This window comes from Panicum virgatum, chromosome 7N, assembly GCF_016808335.1.
Source record: "Panicum virgatum strain AP13 chromosome 7N, P.virgatum_v5, whole genome shotgun sequence".
NCBI lineage: Eukaryota > Viridiplantae > Streptophyta > Magnoliopsida > Poales > Poaceae > Panicum > Panicum virgatum.
Genome location: NC_053151.1, coordinates 34,486,678 through 34,504,271, shown reverse-complemented (window position 1 = coordinate 34,504,271; position 17,594 = coordinate 34,486,678). Strand labels below are relative to the sequence as shown.

Here is a 17,594-nt window from a genome sequence, read left to right as displayed (position 1 = left end):
CCAAATTGGACGTTTTATATATACATTTCAATCGTATTGATAAAATCTACGCAATGGTGAAGTCCAATTGACAATTTGACAAAGTTGTCCTGACCGGTTTGTGTGTTAGGTCTGACCGGTTCGTCCAGATTGCCAGCAAATCTTGTCTTGTGCCAATTTTGAGCGCCAACAGGTTGTTTAAGCATCTTGGGGAAAGTTGAAACAACTAATAGCGTGGGTACTTTACACACTAACAACCACCACCCGGGAGGCCTTCGTGTGCATACTGTGCACTTAAAGTCTATATATATAGTCACAGGGGGCAGACACAGGGGGGCGGGCAGGGGCCTGGCCCCCCTATGGTTCCCAAATTTACATTGAATATTTGAATTTTGATTAAATTTTTATATAAATTAGCATAGTTGGCCCCCCTAATAATAAAAAAATAAATTTCTGGCTCCGCCCCTGTATAGTCATATAGAGAGAGACCCGGGACACCTTCCACTTCCATCCTTCCACACTGATATTGACCCATATATAGCTGATCACTCAGACACTCACCATGGCCATCTACTCCTCGCTGATGATCTCGCTCTTCCTCATCACCCTGCTGGCATCGTCATCTTCGGCTACCCCCATTCCTGCCTCCGGCGGTGGCAAACGCCGCAGCAGCGGCCTCACGCATATCCACGTCTACGTTCACGAGACATATAGGGGCGCCAACTCCACCGCGGTTATGGCGGTGGCGTCCCCACTCGGCGCCAACTCGTCGTTTGGGTCCGTGGGCGTGGTCGACGACGAGCTGCGCGTCGGCCAGGACCGCGTGTCCGAGCTTGTCGGACAGTTCCAGGGCATCATCGTCGGCACCAGCCTTGACGGCGGCGCGAACTACCTGACGTCCATCAGACCATCACCTTTTGAGGAATGTGAGTACTCTATCCTGTCTGTGATGAGTGAATTGTCAACCGTGCGGTGTGATCGTGCATTTGGTCTTTGGATTGCAGGTACACGGGCGTCGAGTGTCGACGGGGAGCTGCCGTGGAGGTGCTGTGGCCGATGGACCGTGCGGTGGACGGCGGTGAAGGGCAGCCGTGACCGGAGCTTTGACCGGGCGGCAGCTGTGGCGTCCACTCCTGGATCGAGGGCGCAAGCGGCGACGGAAGGCGGGTTTCTTGGTTTGCGCCACAAAACCAAGGAGGCAGATGGTGGTTGAAGACGCCAAGTTGTGGAGGCACGGGCGTCGGTCATGGGACTGACGGAGGCGACGGGCGTCGACGACGTCTAGGGCCTCGCTGCGGGTGAGGAGGTGACAGGCGTCGGGCGGCGTCTAGGGCCGTCAGAAGGCCGAGACGGGAACGGCGTCTAGGGCCACGACGTGGAGGCGGGAATCTTCCCGCGCGTGGAATTTTGGCGGTTTTCTCAAAACCGGCTACCTACCCGGGTTTCGCGGACCCTCCAAAACCGCGGACCGGTACTTCGTCGACGTGGCGGCATCGCATCAAAGACTTTGAGTCAAAGAAAAGAGCTCCGCCGTCGATCGAGTCTGTACAGCGGGCTGCTGCAGACCCGACCGGTCTGGCCGCAGCAGCCGGGTATAAAAGCCCCCCTTCTCCAGGTGGAGGGTTTTGAGTCTCTTGAGTCCTTTTCGGTTTTTCCTTCCCCCTGCTCAGGTTAGGGCCAAGGTCTCCAACACAAAGAGAGTTTAGATTATAGCTTTTCTCTCCAATCTAGAGGGTGGATGATGGGCGGATGGCTCTAGTCTTTGTATAGGTGAATTCCTCTGAGATTAATGGATGAATTTTGTTTGAGATTCACTTGTGTGTGTGCTGAGCATCTCGTCCTCCCCTTCTCTCTTGCGTTTTGGGTTCAATTCTCCTCTTTTGGTGAGTTTCTTGTTCGGAGGAGACCAACCGTTGATTTCGTGGTTTGATGAACTCTTTAGAACGATTCCTATGCATATAGCCTAGTGCCAAACCCCCTGGAATCATGAGTTCTCACGAATTGGCGATTTTGTGTTCTTGAGAAAACCCCAATCCTCTTTGATCTTTCCTCGATTTCTCTCGATCCGTGAATATTTTGGGTGGGAACTTTTGGGAATATGTTCACGGGGTAGTTACGAAGCTTTCCTCCAAGTTTGGTTGGATTTGGACTTCGTTTGCTCGAGATTCGTGGTTTGAAGGTTTGTTTGCGGGTTTTCTGGACGAGACCGGTCAGACCGGTGGGCGAGACCGGTCAGTCTGGGTTTGAACTGCCCGACCGGTCAGACCGGTCCAGTGCACCGGTCAGACCGGTATGTGTCTGTTGCGCTGTGGTTTGTGAAGTTTCTCTCGCCTTTGCTTCCGCGCTGCGACCTGGGTCTTCTGCTTCGAGATAGCTTGTCCATAGCTATTCTCGCTGACCTAGGTTCGAGGACTTGCTGTGATTTTAGGGCATAGGCCGACGATTCAAATTTCGAAGAAATTTTGATCGGCTCTCATTCACCCTCCTCTGGTCGCCAGTTACGGTCCCTCACCTTTGTCTTCACCGCCGGTGAGTAGCAGGGGAGCACGCTGTCGGTGCTGGGCCTCGTGCTCGGGTTCAAGGGTGCCATGGAGAGCCCCGTGGTGGGCGGCACCGGCAAGTTCAGGATGGCCCGCGGCTACTCGCTGCTAAAGGTCTTGGGCTACCCGACACCGGAGACGGTCCTCTTCGAGGTCGACCTATTTGTGCTCATGCATCGCGCCAAGTACTAGCTGGGGCTTAAGCTGCTACTAGGGGAAATCAAATATTGTAATCAGTTCATTGAAGCACGTTCCTTTTTTTCGCCCTGATCTTATCTGGGCTGATTCACTGTAGCTACAGTACACTGTAGCTACAGCACTAGCGCAGTACGCGCTCCCGCGTGTGCCCGATCCTATACCACATGTAGTTGCTACAGTACCTAGCCTCTCACAGAAATCAGTCGCTACAGGAATCAGCCCATCCAAAACAACAAGCCGAACAGACTGTTTGTTATTTTGTCAGTCGAACATTCAGACGACTTGGCATCTACGGTACTTCACGGTTAGTCTGTGTGCCGAAAAGATGTCCCGTGCTGACAACATTTTACTTTATAAAATGAACAGGGGAACATTACCCCGTCCCTCCGATGTTTAATGTTTGTCACCACTGATTTTTCTTAATTAAGCGAGAATTTCGGTCTTGAACATTTACATATGAATGTCTACAATCACAAAGAAGTATATCTAGTCACAAAGCTAGAATTTTGTATGAATACTTAGACTCCAAACCTCCTACAGGAACACAAAAGACAATAAAAGAAGAATAAGAAAGAAAACAAAAAAGACTAAGTTTTGAACTTCCTCTACATCCTTCCTTCAACTTCCTCAAGTAGAAACAAGAACCTCACATCAACTGTCTTTTTAGAAATTCTTGATGTAAGGATCATCGACTCTCCCGTGCCTTCCGGTCACCCTGTGATCTAGGAACTGCACTGAGTCGTTCTCTACCACACCAACAGATCACACACTACCATTGCTCAAAGCCAACCATAGTGATGGAATCAAGGACTCCAAGACGATGCCTCAAGAGGAGAGCAATATTAAGATGCTCCCGCTGTCCAAACCAGTGAGTCGGTTCTTTGGTTTTCACCTGAATCTGTCCCCACATGTTGAGGTTCTCATAGTAATGCCTCCATGAAGGAAAATTATGCCCACGACACCATCATCACCGGCACAATCTAGACTTTCGCCCGAGAACCTGCACACCATGAAGAAATATATGGCAACCGACGACCCCGACAACTCCACTAGACCTTAGGGCGAAGTTGCTGCCCCAGACCTACCCGCGCGAGGAGGCCTCCAAGGAGGCGGCGGCACACCGCACCAGACGGGAAAAGCCCCGTAGACCGTGCCAGTGCTAGGACGACGCGAAGGAGCGGTGCGGCGCAACCCCACGGGAACGCCGACGAGCTGGCCACCATCGCAGCCGGCCACCATGGTGAGCCCCAGCGAGAGAGGCCGAAGAACTGGTAGCCACGAGCCCCCATGGGCCGGCCGCCAGCGGCCATGCGCGCCGAGGGAAGGCCACCAGCGGCCGCAGGCCCTAGCGAAGCCCGAGACAGAAAGGCCGGCTCCCCGGCCAGGCCATCCCGTGAGGGAGCGCAAATCCGGCTTGGAGAGCGCAGATCCGGCAAAGGGGACGTCAGATCCGGTCCACAGCGGTCGGCGGTGGCACACAAGAGCTTCACGAGATCGGGGGATGGGAGGAAAGGATGGAGGAGAGGGAAGAAATGGAGAAGGTAAGCCGGGCCGGCTTCGGCACAGCTGCTGGCCACCACTGACGATATTTGAATAATGCATCATAGTTGACCATTCTTCTCACAAAAAGTATGTAAATATTATTTTTCATTTATTCTATTATAAAGATATACTTTAAGCATTACTGATATTTTGCACATATATACTAAAATTTTGAACAAGACAAATGACCAAAAGCTAGTTATGATAAAAAAGTCCAGTCATAAAAAAATTAGAAATGGAGGGAGTACGTAGAGCAACGGAGCCATAATGTTTGAAGAATGCATGGTCCGAACTACCGACGCGATGTGTGGTCCGTGGTGAACCTAAGCATATGACAATGCCATAACTCTAAAAAACCAAAGTTTGTGCTGCAGAAGTAAGTGCTTGGGTTGGAAACTGCACAGTAGGCGACCAGCCCCGAAGATAGATGTTCAGATTTTGGTCTCTGGACATAGAGGGGGTCGGGGGGCGGCGATGGCCCAATGGTGGAGGCGGGTTGACCGGTGGAGGATGAAGCGGCATGCGAGTATCGTCAACTAGGCAAGATCGGATCTTTGGTGGGCGGTGACTGGCCGCGGGGCGAGGAGAATGCGGCGGCGCGGCGACAAGTTTGATTAGGGTTGGCGACAGTAGAGAGTGGCAGCAGAAATATCAGAGACGACGCCGAAACTAAAAACAACATTGAATGGCGGGGGAGTGGCGGCGAAGATGCTTCTGTGATGTGTCCTTAGAGCAAGTATAGTAAGGTACAGTCAGCTGGCTAAATAAACTGCCACATCATCTAAATCCAATGTGGAGGAGTGAGAAACTAGAAAAGAGAATGAAGCAGGCGAGTACTGAGTCGTCGGCCTAAAGCGGGCACATGAGCGCGCCTACAGCTCTATTGGCTGCGTTGCTGCTGCGCTCAGCAGATATTGGCCGCATATGCTGTGATATTCTCTCTCATTGTGCTGCTGCATTGAATACTCTTTCACGCTGAACTTTAACCTGCTGGCGATTTCATTAGCCGCTCTTACCTCCTCGTGCGGGGAATAAGCCCCGTGTGGGAAGGCGTAAACTCGCCTCCGCGCTCCGTGCAACCGCGACGTGTCCGCGCGGCTGGGAACAAGAAGGGCCGGGCTGGAAGTGGTGGAACGCGTGCGGCGGCAGCGCCCGGCCGGCCCACCTGTCGAAACGAGGCTTCTCCAAGCTGCCACCGCAGCCGGATTGCTGCTGGCTGCTCCCCCACTCCCCGGCCCCTCTCTTTATAGCGGATTTCCACCCCCGCCGCGCCGGCCAGCCACATGTGCCTCGCCGCCGCCTCCCCCTGGCGCTGCTGCCGCTCGTTCTTGCCCTCCTCCGCCGCGCTCCCGCGACGCTTCCTCCGCGGCCTCCTCGGCGGCCCCGCCCCCACGAGGCCGTACCCGCCGTCGGCGACTAATCTGCTGCGGCGCTGTATCCCGTTCCACCGGATGGCGGTACGCACGCTACCAACGCTCTTTTTCGTCCCCGGCCCCTACGCTCGCTTCGTCCCCTGTTTTTTCTTCTCCCGTGAATTTCGTGTTAGAATCTAGGATCAACACTGTGTACGGATCGAGCGGGATTTCTTTCTCTTTTCTATGATTCTGAGTACAAGAGATCCTAGATCTACGGAAATACATAGAGAGAAAGAGAGTAGAGAAACCTTCGGCGCCACCAGAGGAGTTTGAGCCGGCCATCTCTTGTTCGCTGATGGAGATCCGCTCAAAGGCGGCGACGAGTGACGCAGTGAGGTCGATGCAGGGGCGACGGTGTCGAGGACGGTAGCAGCGACGGCTAGACGGAGTCGACTGCAGCGGCGACGGATTCCCACTGCTCCAGCGCCCCCTAGTAGATCGGCTTAGGGTTTCTGTGGGTGAGGGTGTAGGCGGCACGGCGAACCTCGTGCCGTGTGCCGCCGGCCCCTCACCCCTTTTATTTTGGCGCTGTGCAGCGGGGGCCCACCAACCATTAAGGGTTGGACGCCCCCGATCAGGGCGCGGTTTAAGGGCCTAATAGGCCGTTGGGCCTATTAGGAAGGAGATCAACCTAACATTCTCCCCCTTGATCTCACTTTGTACTTTAACCTTATACTTTAACCTGAAACTTTTCCTTTAGTTGTTCCATCACAGATTAATGAATAGAGCATGCCTTATCATCACAGTCCTAGACCGATAGACTCGACAGCTACCACGCACATCACTGTTTTGAAACAAATTCTTTATCTTTTGGGCCCTTTTGTTTTTCCAGAAATCACAGGCTTTCCCTCAAACCCATGCCGGCTATGTGTTCCATGAACACATTGGGTGGTAAGCCTTTAGTGAGCGGATCCGCAAGCATTTTCTTTGTACTTATATGCTCGAGTGTAATAGAGTGATTCTGGATTTTCTCCTTCACAACATAAAACTTTATGTCAATGTGTTTGGCAGCACCACTTGACTTATTGTTGTGAGCATAAAACACTGCTGGTTCATTGTCGCAGTACATTCTGAGTGGTCTTTGAATGCTGTCTACCACTCTTAAACCGGGTATGAATTTCTTTAACCATTCAACCTGCCCCGAGGCCTCATAACATGCCACAAATTCAGCATACATCGTCGATGATGCAGTGACGCTTTGTTTGGAGCTTTTCCACGATATAGCTCCTCCTGCGAGTGTGAACACATAACCGGACGTGGACTTTCGGTCATCGATGTCCCCCGCAAAATCCGCATCTGAGTACCCTTCTATCTCTAGGGAATCGGATTTTCTGTATGTCAGCATGAGGCCTTTTGTGCCTTGCACATAACGTAATGCTTTCTTTACCATAATCCAGTGTGCCTGTCCTGGATTACTCTGATATCTGCCAAGTATCCCGGTAACAAAAGCTAAGTCAGGGCGTGTACAAACTTGAGCATACTGTATGCTTCCTACAGCTGAAGCATATGGAACCGCTTTCATTTGATCGATCTCATACTGGTTCCTGGGACATTGAAATTTCCCAAATCTATCGCCCTTGACTATTGGAGCAGGTGAAGGCTTGCACATATGCATACTGTATTTCTTTAGAACTTTTTCTAAGTATGTCTTTTGTGACAGTCCTAATACCCCCTTTGTTCTATCTCGGTGAATTTCAATTCCCAAAACAAATGAAGCTTCACCGAGATCTTTCATATCAAAATTTGAGGACAAGAATTTCTTTGTCTCCAGTAGCAGACCAACATCACTACTAGCAAGTAGAATGTCATCCACATATAGGATCAGGAAAATAAATTTTCCACTTCTGAACTTTGCATAAATGCAATTGTCCTCCTCATTTTCTTTAAAACCAAATTTTCTTATGGTTTCATCAAACTTTAAATACCACTGTCTAGAGGCTTGTTTTAATCCATAAATGGATTTCTTTAAGCGACACCCCATATGTTCTTTTCCTTTCATGATAAAACCTTTTGGTTGTGCCATATAAACATTTTCATACAAATCTCCGTTAAGGAATGCCGTCTTTACATCCATCTGATGTAACTCTAAGTCATAATGTGCCACCAATGCCATTATAATTCTGAAGAAATCTTTACACGAAACCGGATAAAAAGTTTCGTTATAGTCTATCCCTTCTCTTTGTGTAAAGCCTTTTGCCACGAGTCGTGCTTTGAACCTTTCTATATTCCCTTTGGAGTCATGTTTTATCTTGTAAACCCATTTACAGCCTACTGTTTTGGCTCCTTTAGGAATTTCCTCTAAGTCCCAAACACCATTGGAACTCATTGATTTCATCTCATCTTTCATAGCTTCCAGCCATTTGGATGAGTGAATACTTCTCATGGCTTCTTCATATGAAGCGGGATCACCCTCCATATGAACCTCTTCTGTATTATAAACTTCATAGTCGCTAGAAATAGCCGACCTTCTTTCTCTTTGTGACCTTCTAAGGGCCACTGCTTGTGGCACATTTTGTGCCTCAACTTCTGGCACATTTTCCATAAGGGGCTGTAGCACCTCCTCCTCATGTCCAACCACGGGTTCAGGCGGTTCCTGGATGACAGGTTCCAAACCTTCGCTTACTGTTGGTATGGGTGGAGTTGCGACAGGTGTTGACACCGTAATAACTGGAATAGTTGGCGCAGCAACAACCGAAGAAGGTACTGACGTCACTATTTCAGGAACTTTTGGTGCAGCATCAACAGGTAGTGAGAAAAATGGCTCTTGAATCATAGGAGTAGGCACATACACCCGCTTCTCCTCAAGGTCAATTTCTCTAGGTACCATGCTCCCCCTGATCATTTCACTTTCTAGAAAGACAGCATGTCTCGTTTCTACAAACTTTGTATGTCTGTCTGGGCAGTAGAAACGAAAACCTTTCGACTTTTCAGGATAGCCTATAAAGTGGCAGCTTACAGTTTTGGAATCCAGTTTTCCAATATTTGGATTAAACACTTTAGCCTCAGCTGGGCTCCCCCAGACCCGTAGGTGAGTCAGTGAGGGTTCTCTTCCTGTCCATAGCTCATACGGTGTTTTGGGCACTGATTTGCTTGGCACTCTGTTGAGAATATGGATGGCGGTTTTCAACGCCTCCATCCACAGACTCAATGGCAATGAAGAATAACTCATCATACTGCGCACCATATCCATTAGTGTACGGTTGCGCCTTTCAGCTACTCCATTTTGCTGAGGCTCCCCCGGTGTAGAGTATTGGGCAACTATACCATTTTCCTGTAAAAACCTCGCAAAAGGTCCAGGAACTTGTCCATAAGGGGTATGTCGACCGTAGTACTCCCCTCCACGGTCTGATCTTACTATTTTAATCCTTTTGTCAAGCTGATTTTCAACCTCAGCTTTGAATATTTTAAATTTATCCAATGCTTCAGATCTTTCTTTAATTGGATAAATGTAACCATAGCGGGAGTAATCGTCTGTGAATGTTATGAACGAATCATAGCCATCCACACTTTTCACAGAAAACGGTCCACATATATCAGTGTGAATTATTTCTAACGTTCCTGCACTTCGTTTGGCACCCTTTTTAATTTGCTTTACTAATTTTCCTTTAATGCATTCAACGCATTGTTCAAGATCAGAGAACTCTAGTTGTGGAAGAATTTCACTTTTCACTAATCTTTCAATTCTCCCCCTCGAAATATGGCCTAAACGACAGTGCCATAATTTCGATGAAGTATCTTGAGTTCTCTTTCTTTTCTTTGTTTCTTTCTCTGACAAGGATTCATTCACATTCACATTACATACAGAATGCACTTTATCACGCATAGATAATAAATAAAGATCATTGTAAAGGACAGCATCACCAATACAATTATTATCAAACCATAGTTCACATTTGCCATTCGCAAAATGACAACCAAAACCATCTGTGTCTAAGCGTGATACACTGATCAAGTTTCTTTGAAGCGAAGGAACAAATAAAACATCTTTTAATACAAGCATGAAACCATTAACTAGCTCAATGGAGACATCGCCAACAGCTTCAACATCTGCTTGTACTCCGTTCGCGACTTTAATGTGTCTTTCGCTTCTTTGCGTAGTCCTTGTCGAACGGAATCACTGTAAAGAATTTGCAACATGCACAGTTGCACCAGAATCAATCCACCAAGCAGATTTAGAAAACTTTAAATACAGGGATTCATTAACAAATGAAATTACATTCTCACCATTCTTTGCCATTATCATCTTTAAATAAGCGGGACAATCTGCTTTGCGATGCCCCTTGTCAAAACAGTGGAAGCACTCATCTTGAGCTGGAGTGCGCTGTTGCTGACGCTGTTGCTGATACTTCTGTGGCATAGGGGCTTTGTCTTTAGCTTTAGAGGAAGAAGCAGCTTGGAAAGGCCTTTTCTTGTTATTATGCACAAAATTGACAGACCCACCATTCTGTTTCTTGAGTCTATCTTCCTCTTGTGCACACATTGCAATTGACTTTTCCATGTTCCACTTCTCTGGCTGTGAGTTATAGTTTACAACGAACGTTGCAAACTCTTTTGGCAGAGAGGCGAACACCAGGTGCACCATAAACTCTTCTTTGAGATCCAAGTCCATTGGTTTGAGCTTGGAGTTCAAAGCACACATCCCCATGATATGATCTCTTATCGTACCGGCATTGCCATAGTACCTTTTTGTGACCAACTGCTCTATTATCTGTGTAGCATAAGTCTTTGAAGAACCAGTAAACTGATTCTTTATCTTTGCAAGGTATTCTGCAGCTGAATCACACTCTCCAATTGAACCCAAAATGTTAGGATCAATTGTGTTCTTTATAACTGCCACACATTTCTTGTTGGCGTTGTTCCACTTTGTCTTTTCGAGATCATAAGCCATCTTTAAGGGAGCATAGTCCCTTTGCTTTTTCTGCCACTCAGCATCAGTGTCAGAATCTCCTCTCACTGGAGCCGGTGGCTCAGTGGGCTTTGGAGTGGTGATTATCTCATCCACTTCTCCACAGACGAAAGCAAGATCAACCTTCTTGATCCATTCGCCATAGTTATCTCCTTTTAAAGTCGGGATGTGACTGATGAATCCCATCAAGTTCATCCCCGCTGAAAATTTCAAAAAATAGTGAGAACATAATAACAATAATTGTATGTAAAATTCCAACGTTGGTCAAAATAGAACATACAACTGTTTATGCAATTAAATCTATATCACCGTTGGGCAGAAATAGAAATAAATGCACAAAAACTATGAAATTACAGTATTGTAATTAACAACGTTGGTCAGAAAATTAACAATACCATAATCCTTAAAATAAGCTTTTAACCATGCTCTTAAACTTTAATTGTCTCGTTGGTTCGAATTAAAGTATAAAAGCAACTATATAATCTTAGCAGCGGAAACATGTAGGAATTTCTATTTCCAGAAGCAAAACTATAAACTTTTATCTCTAAACAATAAACACGTTGGTGCGAAATTGAATAGAGATCAAACTATAATCAAAACTATTGAAATTGCTTCTGGAAAAATAGAAAAAACATTAAAACTAAGCACTGTTCAGGCGACCTAGAAGCGAAACGGCCCGCGGCCTGCTCGGGCATTTTTCCTTGGGCCCGAGGCCCGACAGCCAACGGCCGGGCCGCCGAATCGGCCCGCCGCGGTGTCTCCTCCCCCCCCGCCCGCATGGGCCGCCTGCCGGCCCAGGAGGCGAGGCGCGATCTGGACCGTCGATCTTGATCGAACGGCCGTCCGCGCGTTTCGCCGGATCAAAACCGACGACGACGCGGCGTCCCTCAAACCCTAGCTCATTCTTTCCCTCCCCTTTCTCTCTCCTCAAAACGGAGGCGACGGCCGCTGGCCTTGGTGGCCCGGCGGAGTGGGCAGGGCGGCGCCACCGCGGCTTGCTCGCCGGCGCGCGCGCTCGCCGGTGGGTGAGCGCGCCACCGTCGAGCTCGCCATGGATGGCGCCAGGCTCTCGAGCCCCACATGCGCAACCCCAGCGTCCCGGAGCGGCAAGCGGCGGCTTCTCTGTGCCGAGATGTCCGGCGAGCGGCGGCGCAAACGCGTCCCGCGTACCGGCGGCGGCAGTGACACGCGGACCAGGTAGGCCCCGCGCCTTTTCACCTCTAGGGTTAGGGTTAGGGTTACGACTTTTCTTTTCTTTTTCGATTTGCATCGAATTGCTTTTCTGAGTCTTGATTCTTTTGATTCGTGACCGAATCTACACTTCCCATCTCGATCTACACTTAGTGTAGGCCTCTGATACCAATGTTAGAATCTAGGATCAACACTGTGTACGGATCGAGCGGGATTTCTTTCTCTTTTCTATGATTCTGAGTACAAGAGATCCTAGATCTACGGAAATACATAGAGAGAAAGAGAGTAGAGAAACCTTCGGCGCCACCAGAGGAGTTTGAGCCGGCCATCCCTTGTTCGCTGATGGAGATCCGCTCAAAGGCGGCGACGAGTGACGCAGTGAGGTCGATGCAGGGGCGACGGTGTCGAGGACGGTAGCAGCGACGGCTAGACGGAGTCGACTGCAGCGGCGGCGGATTCCCACTGCTCCAGCGCCCCCTAGTAGATCGGCTTAGGGTTTCTGTGGGTGAGGGTGTAGGCGGCACGGCGAACCTCGTGCCGTGTGCCGCCGGCCCCTCACCCCTTTTATTTTGGCGCTGTGCAGCGGGGGCCCACCAACCATTAAGGGTTGGACGCCCCCGATCAGGGCGCGGTTTAAGGGCCTAATAGGCCGTTGGGCCTATTAGGAAGGAGATCAACCTAACATTTCGCTCCCGGATTGCCACGCACTGTCGCTTGTTAGTGGCTTCCGAAAATTGGATGGTTGCGCTTACTGGTTAGGTTAAGCAGCCGAAGAGGAACTGAGTTGGAGGTTGAATTTGAGAGTGAGAGCAACCAGCATCGTTTGGATTAGTCTCACCTGCACGATTCGGTTTAAGTCAATTCCTGATTCTAGAATATATACTTACCCTTCATTGTTTGAGGGGAGCTGAAATTCAGTGCTAGCCATTAACCATCTTCTATCAGATGTGCCCCTAGTTCATAGTTCCCTACTACGGACAAGTTTTATCAGAAGCTCACATCTTACTGAAACTCTTTGGTACATTGGTACGTATCCAGAGAGAATTTGGAGTTGCTACTTGCTCCGTCAAGTCAAGAGACATGTTTTTTTCTTTATTGTTAATGGACATCATGACACACTAGTCCTTCTGGTTTTTATATGCTAAAACATTTCAGTATGACAAAATAAATTGATGCCAAACTATCACTGTGATGGCCTGTTTATATCTATAATTTGTAATGTAATCCTCATACATAGAAAGGAGCACATCTCACCATATCTTGATCAACTTTCAGCAATACTGGACTCAACCATCACTGGACAAGAACAAAGCTTTGGTTGACTACCTAAAGCAGTATGGTGCCGTTAGGACTGATAAAGTGGCTGAAGTAATGGAAACAATTGATAGAGCGTTATTTGTGCAAGAGGGTACCCCTTACATTGACAGTCCTATGCCAATTGGTTTCAATGCGACAATATCTGCTCCTCACATGCATGCGACCTGCTTGGAACTACTGAAGGATCATTTGCAGCCAGGCATGCATGCTCTGGATGTGGGATCAGGTGTGTTGCCAATACTCTGTTCATCTGGAATTACGACTGAGTGAACAATTTGCCAACTTCTAGTTTTCAATTTTTCCCCTAACTGCTGTCATCGACTTGCATTCCTGTCACCTTGCAGGTAGTGGCTACTTGACAGCTTGTTTTGCAATGATGGTTGGACCAGAAGGCCGTGCGGTGGGAATTGAACATATCCCTGAAATTGTTGCTTCCGCTATTGAAAATGTCCAAAAAAGTGCTGCAGCTCCACTACTGAAGGATAGGTCGCTCTCTTTTCATGTTGCAGGTATGCTAACTGGTGCGTTTGTAATACATCGAGCCACTGAATGCATTAAGGAAAATAAATTGCGCTTCCACTAGTAAAGCTTCTATATTGACTTCAGTCTTTTTTTCAGTATACATGTTATGATGAAGCAACATTGGCTACTATTGGTTCCTGTTTACTGCCATGGCGTGCTATTTGAGTACTTTAGTGATTTAAAATTTTATCTTAAAGTGCTGATTTAAAATTTTTTAATTTAGTGTAGACATGCTCTGTGAGGACTACAGTAGGCAGTTTGCATAGGCAGTTTGCAGTGCAGTTTTTCTTTGAACAGAATTGAATCTTTGCTAGTATTTATTTTTTTAAAAAAAAAACTTTAGTACACGTTGCAGTTGTGCCAAATGGATAATGGAGACTATCAAATAACACATTTCCGAATAAAATGTTGAATCTTTCATATTATATTTTCACTCCCAAAATGTGTTTCTGATGCTCCTTAGCTAGAGCATGTAAACTGCTTTATTCATATCAGTAAACTCTGAGATCACCTAAGCTTAAGATGTTGGACTATTCTCGATACTGCAGATGGCAGGCTTGGCTTTCCAGATGCTGCCCCCTACGACGCGATCCATGTGGGTGCGGCGGCACCTGATATCCCTCAGCCTCTGCTTGATCAGCTGAAGCCTGGTGGTCGGATGGTCATACCAGTGGGCACCTACTTCCAGGATCTGCAGGTGGTGGACAAGAACGCTGACAGATCGATCAGCATCCGGAACGACGCCTCCGTGCGCTACGTCCCTCTGACCAGCCGCTCGGCCCAGTTGCAAGATCCCTAAAGGCCCTACTGTTCCCGAGTCTGGACCTCGGGATGTCTCTGTCTGTATATATGATCCCACATTCTCGCTACGATGTGGAGCATCAAGTTTCTTCTTCTGAATAGCTAGGCAGTTTTAGTTCGTTGTTGGTTAACCAATAATGTTGAAGAACGTGTGCTTTCTGCAATAAAATGGGTTCCCAGTATATGTCTGAGTCCGTTGTTCGGTGTATGATATCTCAGCTTCTGAACTTTCAGTTGATCTCCACTTTCAGTTGATCTCCACCGTATACAGACCAGGGTTAACAATTTCGGCGAAATTTCGCCGAAATTTCGGAAAATTTTTCATTTCCGCTAGTTACCGGGATCCGAAATTTCGGTATTTTTCGGTATATTTCGTTTTCAAATTCAAAATTCAACAAATTTCGACCGAAATTCAACGAAATTCGCCGAAATTTACCGAAATTTCGGAACGGAATTCCGTTTCCGCTAAACACCGGGATTTGACCGGAAAACGAAATGGTTAACCCTGATACAGACATAGTATCTTTCTCGGTACTACCTGATCATTGTACAGATGGAACAGATCCCCCAGTACCGGCAAAAGTTTCAGTAATCTATCGATGGGCAAAAGTTTCAGTACTCTATCTATGGCTTTCACATTGGCTTGAAGTTCCTGTACGAGATGACGGCGTTGAACGGGTCGGAGCTGGCCATGCCGAACAACCTCAGCACGGCGTCCAACGGCGACGCCGACGACCCGCCGGCCGCCGGCAGCTCCCTGACCACCTCGGGCTGCGTGAACCCCTCCACGCACTGGAAGTACTGCATCACGAGCTGGACGCGGCTGGACGCGGTGCCCTCGCGCCACGCGCCGATCGCCTTCTCGTAGAACATCCGGTTGCTGAAGCTCACGATGCACACTCCCCCCGGCTTCAGCACCCGGAAGATCTCCGCGAAGACCTCACCAAAATCAATCAAGAAACAAGAACCGTGCCCGCTTAATCAGATCGACGTCGACGCGATGCCAATCGAAAGAATCTCTCTACTCCTAGCTGTTAATTTTTTTTCGCGACCGTGCCTGAGCACGGTTTTCATTAAGAAGTACTCCTAGCTGTTAATTGCAGTAGTTGAAAGAAGAGGAGATGCTGCTTCTACCTTTTCAGGGTACTGCAGGTACTGCACGCTGACGGTGCAGAGCACGGCGTCGAAGCTGCCCTCGAGCGCGAGCTGCTGCTCCTCGTTGAGGTCCTTGACGAAGAAGGAGTCCAGGCGCGGGTTCCTGGCGAGCTCCTGCGCGTTGAGCCCGTGGCCGACTACGCGGCGGAACCGGACCTCCGGCGGCAGGTGGCTGACCCAGGAGCTCATGAGGTCGAGCACGTCCCACCCGGCGCGGAGGCGCTCCCGGTAGAGGCCCGTGAGCGCGGCGATGAAGCCGTCGTCCACGTGCGTCACGAGCCGCGGGAACCCGTAGAAGTCGCGGTCGGGGCGCGGGTCCAGCTTCGCGCGGCCCTCGGGCGGGAGCACCAGGCGACGGATGCCGCCGGCCGCCGCGGTGGAGGGCGGCGGCGGCGAGGGCTGGGAGTTGTCGGAGCTGGAGCATCGTGGCGCGGGCCAGAGCGGCCGCGGCCGCGGGCGCAGCGGTTGGGGCGCGGTGCAGAACATATTCTCGTGGAGCGCTCAGGCTCACCCGTTAGATGCGTGACATGTTTCGCCCTTTTATCCAGTTTTGTTTACATAAAAATCGTGAAAATATTGCGTTCTCAGTTCTCCAAACACCAACCAAATATTTATAGAAAGTTCTTCGAAAAACTGGTGTTGTATTTTTTTTGAAATGGAAAATTGATGTTGCAAGGTATGCTATAATTTATCACGCTACAAAACTTCAGACAAAAAAGTGAGCTATACGACAAGCAAAAGGACAAATTTTACAATCTCTGCTGTTTCCCCCTCATCGTATGGGTAAATTTTTTTTGCTGAAAAGGAGCTTATTATAGCACACCATAATTTTTATAGTGACTAGTTTAGATGGTGTTTTGAATGTTGATAGAAGCAATAATTTTTTTAATCAATTGGTGGAGGGCAGGCTAGGACATTTCTAGTTCGGTAGCCCGCAGAGGCTTCCCAGCGATCGATCTCCCTGACAACACTTTTGGAAAGTTTTATTTCCAACAATTTTCCATTTTAAAAAAGTTATAAAGTTGTGTATATAATTATATTCAAACTTTTTTAGAATATCTTTCCAGTGAAATTGTTGTTAGAGCAGTTTTGGACGAACTTTTAGGCATAACTTATCCTTATAATTTTTCAGAATAATTTTTTAGTGATAACCTTTCATCACAAGTTCATATGAGACTAGTGCCAATAATAAAGTTTACGAGCTAGTAAAATTCTAATAAAAACTTCTCTGCATAATTTTTCCAACACAACTTTTATGAATAACATGTATAAGTAATCATGTCATCGTAAATCTATTCATACACCTTATTCCGCACAACTTTACACATAACTCTTTCTAGAAAAACTTTTCAAATACACGAATTTGATTAGCCACCATGTAGCTAATAATTGTAGCTACCTACACATGTTAAATAAGGAAGGTATGCGAAAATGAAAGGAAAGAAAAAGAAATGGAAGAAACATTTAATTTCGTGTACTAATGATCTACCCATGCTAATGATTCTAGCTACCCACATTTGAGAAATAAAAATAAAATAGAAAATCAAGGGAAAAGAAAAGAGAAATGCACGTTACCTGGAAGGATATCGTCATATCACGCGCACTAAGGTGGGGAGGTGACCCGTCAGTTTTTTTTTTGCCACCAGACTCCTCTCGAACTCTCTCGCTCTGCTACAGTTAAAGGGGCGAGAAAAGGCGATTTTGTCGCCGCGGGGGACGGCAGTCTCCTCTTCCTCCGATGGCCTCAGAGTCGTTGGGAGGGGACGGAAACCATTGGGCCCCGATCGGGTGGTGCGGGTAGGTTAGGTCCTAGTAGTTTTAGGTGTTGGTGTCCAGGCGGCGTCCCCGTCCCTTTGCTGCTTCACCCCGGCGGCAATGGTGGGTCCGTGGAGGTGGTGCTTCCGTGGTGGAGCTGCTGTACAGGAGGTGGTCGCCGGCGTCTCGTCGTCCCACGAAGGAGGTGAGCTCGTTGGCTTTTTGTTTGGTGGGTAGAGAGGGTGCTTCGGGTCTGGTGGAAGCTTGGCGAGT

General features: G+C 48.3%; 2 protein-coding genes and 1 pseudogene across 5 annotated transcripts; 2 read left to right on the top strand and 1 right to left on the bottom strand.

Moving 5' to 3' along the window:
* Positions 1-541: 541 nt before the first annotated feature.
* LOC120681179 lies at positions 542-2,711 on the top strand (annotated as a pseudogene).
* A 2,706-nt stretch (positions 2,712-5,417) lies between these two features.
* LOC120682095 (protein-L-isoaspartate O-methyltransferase-like) lies at positions 5,418-14,593 on the top strand. 2 transcript variants are annotated; one of them, XM_039963842.1, is made up of 4 exons: positions 5,418-5,716; positions 13,047-13,314; positions 13,433-13,609; positions 14,159-14,593. In XM_039963842.1, exons 1-4 carry the CDS (start codon positions 5,543-5,545, stop codon positions 14,407-14,409), a joined length of 870 nt encoding a protein of 289 aa, XP_039819776.1. In that variant the 5' UTR covers positions 5,418-5,542; the 3' UTR covers positions 14,410-14,593. The 2 variants fall into 2 exon arrangements, with proteins under 2 accessions (XP_039819776.1, XP_039819777.1); XM_039963843.1 differs by having other exon boundaries at positions 5,476-5,716; positions 13,433-13,597; positions 14,159-14,591.
* On the bottom strand, positions 14,567-16,085 carry LOC120682096. Of its 3 annotated transcripts, none has more exons than XR_005678219.1 (3): positions 15,546-16,085; positions 14,916-15,350; positions 14,567-14,655 (listed from the first exon to the last, which is right to left on the bottom strand). XR_005678219.1 is itself a non-coding variant. In XM_039963844.1 (2 exons), the coding sequence occupies exons 1-2, from the start codon at positions 16,050-16,052 to the stop codon at positions 15,045-15,047; spliced, it is 813 nt and encodes a 270-aa protein (XP_039819778.1). In that variant the 5' UTR covers positions 16,053-16,085; the 3' UTR covers positions 14,890-15,044. The 3 variants fall into 3 exon arrangements, 1 of the variants encoding a protein (XP_039819778.1); XR_005678220.1 differs by lacking the exon at positions 14,567-14,655 and adding an exon at positions 14,663-14,684 and having other exon boundaries at positions 14,928-15,350; XM_039963844.1 differs by lacking the exon at positions 14,567-14,655 and having other exon boundaries at positions 14,890-15,350.
* Positions 16,086-17,594: the final 1,509 nt, after the last annotated feature.

What these genes read in the sequence shown, in the direction of transcription:
- LOC120682095 (XM_039963842.1), top strand. Translation starts at nt 5,543, where the DNA reads ATGTGCCTCGCCGCCGCCTCCCCCTGGCGCTGCTGCCGCTCGTTCTTG. An exon ending in TGCTCTGGATGTGGGATCAG is followed by an intron (nt 13,315 to 13,432) that starts GTGTGTTGCCAA and finishes GTCACCTTGCAG; the next exon opens with GTAGTGGCTACTTGACAGCT. An exon ending in TGTTGCAGGTATGCTAACTG is followed by an intron (nt 13,610 to 14,158) that starts GTGCGTTTGTAA and finishes TCGATACTGCAG; the next exon opens with ATGGCAGGCTTGGCTTTCCA.
- LOC120682096 (XM_039963844.1), bottom strand. Translation starts at nt 16,052, where the DNA reads ATGTTCTGCACCGCGCCCCAACCGCTGCGCCCGCGGCCGCGGCCGCTC. An exon ending in ACCTGCAGTACCCTGAAAAG is followed by an intron (nt 15,351 to 15,545) that starts GTAGAAGCAGCA and finishes GATTTTGGTGAG; the next exon opens with GTCTTCGCGGAGATCTTCCG.